General features: G+C 41.0%; 2 protein-coding genes across 3 annotated transcripts in view; one reads left to right on the top strand and one right to left on the bottom strand.

Annotated features, from left to right (window-relative positions):
* The window catches only part of ncln (nicalin), an 11,136-nt gene extending 5,028 nt beyond the window's left edge, over positions 1-6,108 (top strand). Inside the window, exons 7-15 of one of the 2 annotated variants that reach the window (XM_046392296.1) lie at positions 99-187; positions 546-685; positions 992-1,170; positions 1,784-1,871; positions 1,961-1,999; positions 2,309-2,472; positions 2,870-2,923; positions 3,231-3,309; positions 3,910-6,108. In XM_046392296.1, coding sequence (XP_046248252.1) covers positions 99-187; positions 546-685; positions 992-1,170; positions 1,784-1,871; positions 1,961-1,999; positions 2,309-2,472; positions 2,870-2,923; positions 3,231-3,309; positions 3,910-3,972 — 895 coding nt within the window. In that variant the 3' untranslated portion in view covers positions 3,973-6,108. Of the gene's footprint in view, positions 1-98; positions 188-545; positions 686-991; positions 1,219-1,783; positions 1,872-1,960; positions 2,000-2,308; positions 2,473-2,869; positions 2,924-3,230; positions 3,310-3,909 lie in introns of both variants that reach the window. The other variant, XM_046392295.1, reaches the window with a different exon arrangement.
* Positions 5,861-12,488, bottom strand: part of cers1 (ceramide synthase 1) — a 26,233-nt gene continuing 19,605 nt past the window's right edge. The window contains exons 4-7 of the mRNA XM_046392297.1: positions 11,868-12,029; positions 11,500-11,647; positions 11,230-11,387; positions 5,861-10,166 (exon numbers count right to left, since the gene is read on the bottom strand). Coding sequence (XP_046248253.1) covers positions 10,124-10,166; positions 11,230-11,387; positions 11,500-11,647; positions 11,868-12,029 — 511 coding nt within the window. The 3' untranslated portion in view covers positions 5,861-10,123. The remainder of the gene's footprint in view (positions 10,167-11,229; positions 11,388-11,499; positions 11,648-11,867; positions 12,030-12,488) is intronic.

The raw sequence follows: 12,488 nt of genomic DNA on the forward strand, positions 1-12,488 counted from the left end.
ACATATACATCCCAGTATCACACATCCTCCTTCATTAGCTTTCCTCAGGTGATTTTTTTTTTTTGTTTTTTTGTAACTCATTCATATTGTGTGTTTAGGTACAACCTGCTGTTCTTTGTATCTGGTGGTGGGAAGTTTAACTACCAGGGCACCAAACGTTGGTTGGAGGACAATCTGGACCATACGGGTAACGTTCAATACTCTGATAGAAATGCTTACAGAGGGGAACATAAGTACCCATGCAACTGAATTTGGTTCATTATGTTTTTTTGCTAACTTTCAAATGCAAAATTAGGTTAATGTCAAGATCATTTTTTTTCCAAACCCGTCTGGAAAGTCAAAAAATACAATTGATGCATCAGAATATAGATCAGAAGAAAGTAAATGCATATGGTTATAGTGTGTGCTGTATGTTTGTTTATTATTAGTTTTTGTCACTGTGTTTAAACATGTGATGTTTCTTTTTTTGTCCTACCCTCCTAGAATATTTCTTAACTTAGTTATGAATCTCTCCTTGTTGTACCTTTCATTTCCTTACTCCACAGACTCCAGTTTGCTGCAGGACAACGTGGCCTTTGTGTTGTGTCTGGACACTCTAGGGAACGGAGACTCTCTGCACCTCCATGTGTCCAAACCTCCCAAAGAGGGAACCCCTCAGTATTCTCTGCTCAAGGAGCTGGAGTTGGTAAGAAGCCCAGGGTTTTGAGACACCCCTAAGTTACTGAATCCCTCTTCACAAAACACTTCCAAACACACTCTTATATGGCAGCAGATGCACTGGTCTCTTTTAATCATCTCATGACCTTTAATTGAGTCCAGCAAGTGCACATTATTGCTTTAAAAATGACTGAAATGATTAATTGATTTTCAATTTTAATCAGATTTTTGATCGATTCATCGGCTAATTGTGGCAGCTCTAATGTCAAATCTGGTTTTACAAATGCAAATTACAAAGTAGGATTTCGTTTCTGTCCCTGTCATTTCCTCTCAGGTGGTTGCTAGTCAGTACCCAGAGGTCAAGTTCTCGATGGTCCACAAGAAGATCAACCTGGCTGATGACATGCTGGCCTGGGAGCACGAGCGATTCGGGATCCGCCGGCTGCCGGCCTTCACGTTGTCCCATCTGCCTTCCCACCGTCTGGCGCAGCGCTCCAGCATCATGGACGTGCGGTCAGTGTCCCCCTCCTCTCGCCACGGAGCGGGAGAGCCCCCTGCTGGGTGGGTTCATTACTGCAAGTCTCTGAATCACCAAATGCTTTCCATTGTAGCTGCCGGTCATTTTCATTCATGCCGCCAGTGTTGTTACAGACCCTTTCCCTTCCATTTCTCCTGACCCACTGTGCTCTGTCCTGTCAAGTCCCTGGGTACAACTTCCACAGATGACCTGTGCATAGTTAGCATTATTCAGGACTGTGTTTAGGCACCTTTGTCAGATGTGGAACAAGCAGGTCTTGGATTTTATCCTTTCTGACTGAGGCAGTAGCACCTTTGTCTTCTTTTTCACCCTCCTTAATCTTACTCTGTTCCTGTAGCCATGTGTCTCCCCATTCCTTTTGTCTGTTGGTAAACCATTCATCTGCTCTCTGTTGCAATTTCACACTTGACCTGTCAGTTAATTTGATATTTGCTCAGGCTTCTCTCCTCCTGTATTTCAGCCCACCTGTGTGGAAATGGAGGCTCTGTAATCATTTCTTCCTTGTCGTTCAGGGTTTCTGCTTTTTTCAGGTTTTTTTTTTTTTTTCACCTTCTCTAACTGTCTGTACTGTATGCTTGTGTCTTGCAGGCCTCATGTAGATGTGAAGAAACTCAGTAGAAACACCAAGGTGGTAGCAGAGGCACTTGCCAGGGTCATTTACAACCTCACCGAGAAGGTAAACGCACTGATGGAGACCAACACTAGATAACACATCTGCTTTTCTGCCTGTGATATGACATTTTTTGTTGTTGCTGTAATACCCAGGGTGCCCCCGGAGACCTGCAGATCTTCACTGAACAAATGGTGAGTCACTAAACTCAACTGCTCTTAGTCTTGAGTCAGATACCCCTTTAAAACCACCTCAGTAAGACAGGTTAAAGCATTTGCTGTTGAGCATTAAGTTGCAGAATTAAGTCTCTGTAAAGTATAAGAGAGATTAAACTGTCACAGGTGTTGCATACTTGTGGAGATTTGCATAAATATATATATATATATATATCCTGTACTGTGTTCTGTCCTGTCCATCACACTGTCTGGTGGCTTCTGAGGTTGGTGTGGGCTTACTGTACTGCACACCTGTGTTGTAATTAAGTTCTTGTCTCTTCGCTTCAGCAAGTTCAAGAAGAGCAGTTATCAGCGGTGGTGGACTGGCTCACAGCACAGCCTCGGGCCGCTCAGCTGGTGGACAAAGATAGCAACGTGGTGTCCACTCTGGAGTATCACCTCGGACACTACCTGAAGGACGTCAAGAGACACTACGTGAAAGCTGACAAAAGGTAAAGAAAAGAGGCGAGACAGATGGTAAAGATTAATGTACAGTTTTACTGGGACTCCGTCAGTGACAGAATGTGGCACAAATGTCCACTTGGACTCAGGATGTTCTTTTTAGTGCAATATGTCCCCAGAGGTGGAGATTAAAAACAAGCTGAACTACCCTTTAGTTCTTCCCTAACACCGACTGCATCACAGGCGTTCAAAGAACAGATTATGCAGCAGGAGACACTGGTTGGACATCTACAGGAAAACAAAAAAAAAAAGAAATTTCAGACTTGAGTTTGACAACAGCCTGTGTTTTTGTCTGTCAGTGTGAATTAAACTCGATATTTTGTTCGTTCTGCCCAGTTTTTTTTGTCTTGATGTCAAAGTAACAGCTTCTAACTCTGTCATCTTCAGGGATCCCGAGTTTGTATTCTACGACCAGTTAAAGCAGACTATGAATGCTTACAGGTACGTTTGAAGAGCTTCTCCGCTTCCTCTGATACGCTATAGAGCTGAGGACGTCTTGTCTGCTTTCAATGAGTCCTCAGTCCACTTTAATTCAGAATTTGGTTCATACAAGTAAAAGATAAACACAGTTCTAATGTCAGGTGACACCGATCAGCCATAGCATTGTTTCTACTGACAGGTGAAGCGAATAACATTGATTATCTCGTTACGATGACTCCTAGCAGTGGGTGGGTGGGTGTATCTTTTAATAATCACTCCTCTCTCCTTAACTCTGTGTCTCACTCTGGTGATTCTCTCCACTTCTCAGAGTGAAGCCTGCGATATTTGACTTGTTGCTGGCCGTCTGCATTGCAGCCTACTTGGGGATGATGTATTTGGCCATCCAGGTAAGTCACTTTGTTCATGCAGTAACCTGCAGTGCCTTTCAGACACACACCACAGTACGTAAACGTGTTGGCAGTGTAACATGTTTAAGAGCTCCCAAACCCCCACTGTATACAAACTGGTCAGCAGCAAACGACATGCTTAGCGACTAGCTGATGAACACTGTGTGGGGACGTAGTGATTAAAGCAGACCTTCTGTTCAGTCATTATTAAGTGCTTTGGCCCTTTCAGGTATTATTATTGCATTATCATAAATTTTAATGAGGACATCATTTATACGAGAAGAGAGAAGAGGAGGCAAGTGTCCTCAGCCCTCACAGTGGTCGCAAATTAACGAGTTCTAAAATCAGTCAGTGACGCAGCCTGTAAGAGATCCGAAATATTTTTTTTTTCCTCATGTTGACATTTTTCATCTCAATGCCCCTTTTTCTTTTTCCTCTGAAAGAGCTGTGTTTGAAAGCAAAATCAGTGACTTCATTGAGGCTGACACTGTCAGTATTCCATGTCTGAAGAAGGACTGTGAGCATGCAGATGTTTCGTACGTCAACCTTGTCTGAAAAGATGAAATGAACCCTGCCTCTTGTCCTGTTGTCCTTTCACAGAACTTTGGAGTGCTGTACAGTGTTGTCCGTAGAATCACCCAACCCAAGACGAAGGCCCACTAAGGCGCGCAACGCGTCATTTTTTTTCTTTTCTTTTTTTTTCTTTTGGACGCCACATCCCACAGTTTTCTTCAGATCAAAAAACTTAAGCCAGTAAGGATGCGGAAGCTTTGCCGAGCTGCTGTTCCCATGATGGTTTTCAAACCAGCAGAATCACTTCCATTTCCTTCATCCTGATCCACAAACTATGATGTCAGACCCTGTCCTGCTGCCAACTTAATCCATTTGGTCTCATGGACCAGACTAATCAGGAATCATTTTTCACTCTCCCTGTCTTCGTTACTACGGACATCTTGTGTTTCATTTACGATGATCCCTTGCATTGGACATATTTCATTATTCTCTTGTGAGGGATATCAAGCATTGGTCAGAGAGTTAGTGATGTTGCTGTACCACTGATCGCTCTTCATTCCTCCTCTCAGTATACTGTACGAGTGATCGCCTTGCCAAACCCACGTCATGTGTTGTCTCAGGCAGCTGCAGGGAGAAACTGACCACACAGAGTTTAGCCCAGAATTTCTTTAGACGAGAGATGTGTTCACTGAGCTTGTTGCTAAAGGATAGGTACGCATTTTTTTTCATAATGATCGTATTTCCATAAAACGCTGAAAGAAATATTGGTCACTGTAGTTGTCCTTTTCTCTCCATACTGACCCCACTGAAGCCTCATTTCGGCTTCAGATGAACTGAAGAATTAATTTTTGTGTAGAAAGAACTGTGGAGTTTGTCTTCCACCTCCTTAGGGCTGCAACTAAACATTATTGTCATTATCGACTGATCTGGCGATTAGTTATTCTATTAATCAATTAATTAGAGTATGAAATTTTGAAAAATGCTGGTTGATTGATTAATTGACTTTTCATCGTCATTTCAACCCTACATTCCTTGCAGTGTAGTTGTGCTGTAAAGGGAGCTCTTCAGAACCAGTACGGAGACCGGGAACCGTCACAGGGACCAGTAACTTTCAGCATACATGTGGGCACGTGATTATTGTGACGAGGCAGACTTACAGTCTAAACTTGCCCTGTTAAATGCTCGGTGAAAAAAAATACAATTTACGGATAAGAAAAGTTGTTGAAGTAAAATGTGAAGTAGTGTTTAGATGATCCTGATTCCATTGCCCTGGTAGTGACTTTTATTGAAGAAACATTCAGTGAAATGGGGAAAAAAAAAATCCTTGCCAAATAATTATTGTATGCATTAATCTCCCTCTTACTTCCTGTTTATATATAGATATAGAAATTTAAAGTAAATTTCACACCGAATTTTTCCTTCTTGTGTGTCATTTTGTTTTGTAGTGTGTAGGTTTGTTTTCTGTTGCTGAGTGACCTGGTTTGTCTTATATTTATCACTCAAGTCTTTCCTTTTTTTTTTTTTTTTTTTTTAAATCCTGAATTTACCACAAAAAAAAAAAAATCATGTTGCGAACACTCAAGCTGACAGCTCACGTTATAAAAGGTCACTTGCAGAAAAACATGTTTCTTTTTTTGGTCTTGTCTAATCAGTGGACATGTGTATGAAGTATGTCAGAGTACAACACATCACGACAAGATAAAACTTACCCTTTTACTCCTTTTTATCAGTAGAAAACGTGCTGAATTTGACCTTTTGCCAACTGTAGCAATACTGTGATTCGACTTGGACATTTTTAAAGCCTTGTTAAGATTTCAGTCAAGCCAACACTGCAGTATTTCTACGCTGGATGTCTTAAAACGGGCAATAACACATAGGATGATGGGGCAAAATATATTACTTTCATGAGATAATGGTGAGTGTAAAATTAATGCTGCAGTGTTTCCTTGACCCCTTCTCTTCCCTGATCTTGCCTTGTGGGTGACTGGTGTCCATTTGCTGTTTTGTATTTTCTATGTGTTACTGCATGACCTGTGACTCCACCATCCGCACCGATTCTTTTTTTCTGTCTTTTTTTTTTTTTTTTTTTAAATTTTACCATCACGAGGGAAATACTGTGTGGGTTCATATGAATTGTTAATTTATTGAAACAGTTCGTTTTCATTTGTGCACTGAAATGAACTCTCCTCTGGTCTGAACTCTGTTTTCACCTCATCCACAACACTTGATCTTTGCAATGAAAATGATATCAGTTGTGATTAAAAATAAATTGGGGAAAAAAAAAAATCACAAGAAGCACGTCTGTTGTTTACTGACATGTTTTATTTTATGGGAAAAAATGAAATGATAACATTGGCTGAATGGTATTAAAATTGCATTACAAAAGAGCAAGTACGTGTCTATCAAGTGGTCAGATTCAATCTGAAAAAAATAAAAAATGGGGCAATTTGTATCACTTTCAGCATGTATCAAGGGTCCAAAAAAAAATATATCAGTAAAATACACGGTCATATTTTGTTACTGATTCTTCTCAGGATATCATAAAAATTCCCAAATTCTCCCTTCCCTTTTTCTAATTTTGATCTACTCATGAACAATAAAAATAATACTAATAAATTACAGTGCAATTAATAAGAAATACCTGCAGGGCTTTTCTGCCCGCAGTTCTTCTACTAGTTCTCGTCTTTGCTCATCACCACCTCCCACAAACACCCACTCACGATTTGGGTGGACATTTTTGGCACAGTCAAACCACTCGTGAAGATACTTCGTGTCATGATGGAGCTAAGCCCGTGTGTGAGCCGTTTTGGGGAAAAACATCTGCAATCCAGTGGTCCCATCAATGTCTCCCCGATCTTTGTAGCTGCTCACCTTAATGTATGCGAATGACGAGTGCCAAGGTCAAAACCTAAATGCCAAATATGTCCCATACTGTACTCACTGAAGCCTTTAAAACTGTCCTGCTCAGTTCATGAACACTGCTTCTCCTGTCATTACTCCCTAAATTTCTATGTAGATCACAATGTTAGTAACAAGGTCATGTTCGCATGCAACATAAATCCACTGCAGCCTATTCCACAAGGAAGCCATATCAATGCTGCTGCTTTACCAGTTAGTTTGCAAACACTGACAATTTCATTGTCACTCCCTAAATTTCTCTGCTGGTTTTAGTATATGCAAATGAAAAGTGACGGGACACCAAATACTTCATACTCTACTTGCCATGACACAAATCTGTTGGAGACTTCACAACGAGGTGGCCCCAATAATGTTGTTGCGTTACTGATTAGTTTGCAAATACTGCTTTACCTTTTCACCGTCACTCCCTGATCTCCTCTGCACTGCTCTTACACGTATGCAAACAAGATGCGGCAAGCCTATTGAGGCTGTTTACTGGTGAATGCAAATGGGCAGACATCGAAACATCAAATCTGCATGTTCACAAATTTCTGGTCCAGATGAGTTGCCTGACTGAAGTGAGCTTCACATGCAACCTGTTCCCAACCACTTCAAACAAATGTGACCTAAACTGTATGATGTATGCAAAGTTTAAATAAGAGTCAGCCAAATTCATACAAGGAAAACAAACAGACAGACAAACGTTTTTTTCCCTTCAATTTCAGATAGCTTTGTCCCTCCTAGGTAGTAGTTAGGGGTGGGCAACATGGATAAAATCCTTCATATGATACTGATATACATGATGTTTTAACTGATTTTCTGAAAAGTGAACAAAGCGTTATCTAGTGCACAGCTGGTAGAACCCAAAACTTTAGAGGCAAAAATAGAGAATCCAGTATTACCGTTGGCTGAATGGTATCAACTCATTGATTTACATCCCATCGCCCACCCCTAGTAGCAGTTACACGTTCACACATCACATCTCAGGACTGTTTGTAGTATGACCCAGTGGGAGAGAGGTGAAGGTGCACCTTTTGCACACAGTACCATACCAGACTTGAGGGAAGAGTCTTTGATGGTTTACTACAAACTACACTCCTCTGCCATCTGTCGTCATATAACAAAAAATATCAGCAGACTATGAAAGAGCTAGTCTCACAGTTGAACAAGGACCCCGGAGGTCACTTCCCGCTATATCAGAATGCGAGCAAAACCGGTCATCCACAGGATTCTGAATGTCTGATAAATTCCATACAGCAACATGTCCCATGAACAATGTTACTTACAGTACAGGTGTGTAATGACAATAATAAAATGGTTGTGAGCCAGCATTCAGACTAAAAGGAAGAGATCTGAGACAAAATCCAGATGTAGAGGAAGATTACAGACTCTCCCTGGTCCCTTGAAACATCTGGACTGAGCAGACTATCACTGACTCATACACAGCAGAAAAAAAAACAAACAAAACAATACAACTGGAATACCAACAGTGCTCTCAGAGGAAAAAAAACAACAACAATAAATCAAGAAAAAAAAACAGCAGCAATTCCAAAAAACAAATCACCATTAATAATCTGATCTATAGCAATAATAGTGATAGCTTTATGTAAAATTAAAAATCAGTTTGAACTTCCTCAAGTGTTGACAAGCTGATTGTGGAAGACAAACTGATAAACTAAAGGAGACAGACATTTCTCCTACAGACAGACTGACGACATCTGTGCTGTGCCTTCTCCAGCAGCACAAGCATGCTGTTCATCGAAACAAGAGCTTGAATTTGATCGAGACGGCAAGAATAGAAAAATCCCTTATTTAATAGAGCTCTGCAGCAGCCGTTTCCACTAGCACACACACAAAGCAAACCAGTGTGTTCCAGCGAAAACCACTGGGGTGAAATAGGTCCCTTTCAGCTGTTTAATTTAATATGGTCGAATTACAGATGACATCATGTGGGATTTCGGGGACATAATAAGATTTCGATCTCATGCCTTTCAACATCTTAATGAGTGTCAACATTATGTGTGTTCAGTGGTCATGGCTGCTTCGCAAAAGATTTTAGGACATTAATAAAGATATTATGATTACATAGTGAGAGGATTTTCTCTTCACCATTTGTAAGACAACTTCATAGCATATTTCCAAAATCATTCAATGTCATGCATTCCTGAATACCATAATGTGTGCATACATAATGTTTTTATCGTACTGATTTTTATCTTTACACAAGTTCTGGGCTATTGTTCCAATTATCTGTGAACCCAACAGCCGCCACCACCTACGAACTGGTTATAAATCTTATTCAAATTCATAATGTTTCAACAAATTAAATCATGAGGATGATGCTGAAACCCAATCAATTCTAGCTATTTGCTGTCATTAAACTAGCAATCAGCTTGTATGCCTTCATGTCAGTGCAGCAACAGATGCTTTGCAACACAAAGACAAAAAAAAAAAAACAAACAAAAAAACTTTTCTGTACAAGAATGTCAAGTGAATATTCCCATTACCTGTTGATCGTTAGTATGAGAGATAAAAAAAAATAAAAGAAATCCAACTGAGAGGTGAGATGTTGTGGAACGAAGGATTTCAGGTTTAAAAGTGTCAGCTACATCCATACTCCCCTCATCCTGAAACTCCTAACACATGCACATACACACACCGACGTGGGTTTTCGCTTCAAACTACAGGACGCAGGGGGTCAGAGCTGTGCAGCCACCACCAATGGCTTGCGCAATGAAATGAAAGTGGATACGTGCGGTGAAACAGCACCAGACAATGCCAGGCAGGCTCTCACAAGAGCGATTCTTAACAACAACACAGTGTTTCCCTTTTGAATCATGTTTTTTTTTTTTCTCAACCTTTTCACTTCATGTCTGGAGTCAGAGAGGATGGACAGAGGATGGATAAAGGGGGAAAGGATTTCGTAAGGAAACATATATCACTGATGACAAACACAGGTCACCCTTATTGTTTATCCGTTTGCTAAAGGTTGCTGTAGGTCTAAATCTTTCTACAGAACCGCTACAGGTCTAAGCCATCCCTTGTCTGGGTGCCACCATGATGGTGGCACGTGATAATAACAGTCCAATTCTCACGCAGACTGGTTTGTTTCTACTCAACCTATCAAATGTAAAGTTAGCAACCATAAGACAAAAAGTCACCTGAAATAACATTCACAGTGCTCTAATAAAAATAAAACTGAAAACAAAATGACAATGATGAAATGAAATGTTCTAAAACAAACAAAAAAAGTAAAAACTTTCAGCCTAACTTACTATTTTCCTTTCTTTTTCTATTTGTGACACTCCTTTCAGCCACCTTTTGAGCCTGAGCCATCTATGGAGGGCATCGTGTCTTCCTTGTACTTGGAGTCTTGTGCCAGGTGGTGGCGACGGAGAGCCTGTTATAGATGCTTGTCCTTGGTGATCCCGTTCTGCACGTGCTTCCTGCAAAGCGAGACAACAGAGAATCAGGGAACCGAGAACAAAGTAGTCTAAGGCAGGACGGAACTGAGAGGCTGAGGATAAGGTGAGGTGATCAGCAGATGTGAGGCATTAGCGGGCAGAGAGGATATCATCAGGGTTCAAGGCCAGGCAGATAAGGAGTGCCACATAAACACACCTCCATATGGTCTGAGGCTCTTTGATCCTATCTGCTTGTGAGGGCTGCTAGTTACACAAACTCAGTGGGAGATCTGCCATTTCTGCATCTACTCCTGCCTTCAGGAGAGGACAAAGTGCCAAGAGAAATAAATTCTCAGAAGGCTTGTCTTATCAAATCTAAGCTTCGACAGCATCAGTTTCATTCTGTGAATATTCTAAAGTCGCAGAAAAGTGACAGGGACTTTGGCAGTTTCGGGGTCTAATCAGCAGCAGATGATATAAGTACATGACAGTTAGCTAGGAGGCAAAAGGCAGCTCCTCAGATAACAGATGAATCCATAACTTCAGATAAAAGCACAAACACTTTGGTTTCAGTCAGGTTGGCAAGTTCTTGTTTAAAGCTCACTATTGCAAAAGGCTGAGTATTCATTAACATTTGAGAAGACCCCTATTATGTAAACATAAGCAAAAGCTCGACAGATTAAAATAAAAAAAATTGTAAATCTCTGTATTACTCTACTCAATCTCCTCTTATAGGCATAATAATTACTGCTGGGACAAATTAGCAAAGAACACTGACTTGTTTGTCCACCAGGTAGAGTACTGACTACAACTTTTACCTTATTTTGAAAGGTCTATAAACAGAGCCTACAGTGGCAAGTTGAACTGTGTTACTGGACAATCTTTAGGCCCACTCTCTTCTTATAAGTAGTTATTTCTTCATGTGTAAATTCTACAAATAGCACATTCAACTGCTGGTTTAGTTTCTTGCCAAATCTGCTGGTGACAATAAACACATCATTTTCTGTTTAAATCTGCCAGCAGTTGGATGGCAGCATTTTTCCACGTAATGTTGAGTTCTTTTTGTCAAATTAAACAAATGACAAGGTCTACTGATGCAGCTCACCCCTGGGCAGAGATGTGATGTCCAGCACCATCATCGTTGTTTTCTGCCAGAGAGTCTCTGAGGCCCGCTGCCACCATGCTACCGTCTTCGTCCTCGTACTCCCTGACATCGTTCACCTCCTTCATTTTCAGCACCTTCACCACGAAAATCACAATGAACTACACAAAGCAGATGAGAAAAACAGGAAAGAGATCAGGTTGTGCAATTGTCGTGGCAGGTTTCATTAAGACAAACGCTAACCGTAAGTTTGACTATAAAAACCTTCCTCACCAGGAACCAGTAGATGTTCATGAGCAGCAGCGCCAGGAGAAGAGCATTGAAGAAAAAGTAGAAGGGGATGCTAGGGACAGACTGAAGGCTGGACACACATGTAGCATACAGTACTTTGAGAGGGAACCAGTAGAGACGGAACCAGAACCTGAGAGAGATGGACACAGAAACACATAGACAAAAGAAATATAAATATCATTGATGTCTAGACATCTTCAGTATCTTCATAAGTGAAGAGTGAAAAACCAGACAGAGAAAGGCTATCAAGACGACAAAATATTAAACTCTGAGAGAGAACAAATGAGACAATAAGAGAGACAAAGTAAGTCCAAGTGTGTGTGTGTGTGTGTGTGTCTGTTCAGCCTCACCAAGTGATGCTGAAGCTGACAGAGCCCATGTTGGACAGCACGTCGTTGAGCAGATAATAGCCTCCTCCTCTGGACTTCAGGTATACATTGAGCTTGGTGAACTCCAGCTGGATGTCGTTGATGTCATGGAGGAACAACACCAGAATCCCTACGTTGTGATATCTGGGGGGCAGAGAGCGTCAAGTATATTATGTGTGTGCGTGTATTTCAGCTTGTTAAGTCCTACAAGCAGGTGCCTGCCTATACAAGCGTTTGTGCACGGTTAAAAAACAAGAATCAAATCAAGGCACAAAGGCACTATGGTGAAGTTTCGGAAAATTCTTGTTATTACTGACACCGGTGGCTGTCAAGTGAACTGTAGTCAGCATCGTGTTGATTGTGCTCAGTCTGTACATGTGAGTGTCCTGGGTGACATACACAAGACTGAACACTGAAATGAACACTGAATGCTGGAAAATAAATCAGTGACCAGTGACAATTTAATTAGCCACACGCTAGTTAGTTATTTAGTAACATAAGTCTGGTAAAACCACAATATCACAACATGTTTCACATGCCTTATAGTATTGTTGGCTTCGACTTTGGACTTGTGTGTGTGGTGAAGTGCCAGTCATTTGATGA

Source organism: Scatophagus argus, chromosome 6, assembly GCF_020382885.2.
Source record: "Scatophagus argus isolate fScaArg1 chromosome 6, fScaArg1.pri, whole genome shotgun sequence".
NCBI classification, from domain to species: domain Eukaryota; kingdom Metazoa; phylum Chordata; class Actinopteri; family Scatophagidae; genus Scatophagus; species Scatophagus argus.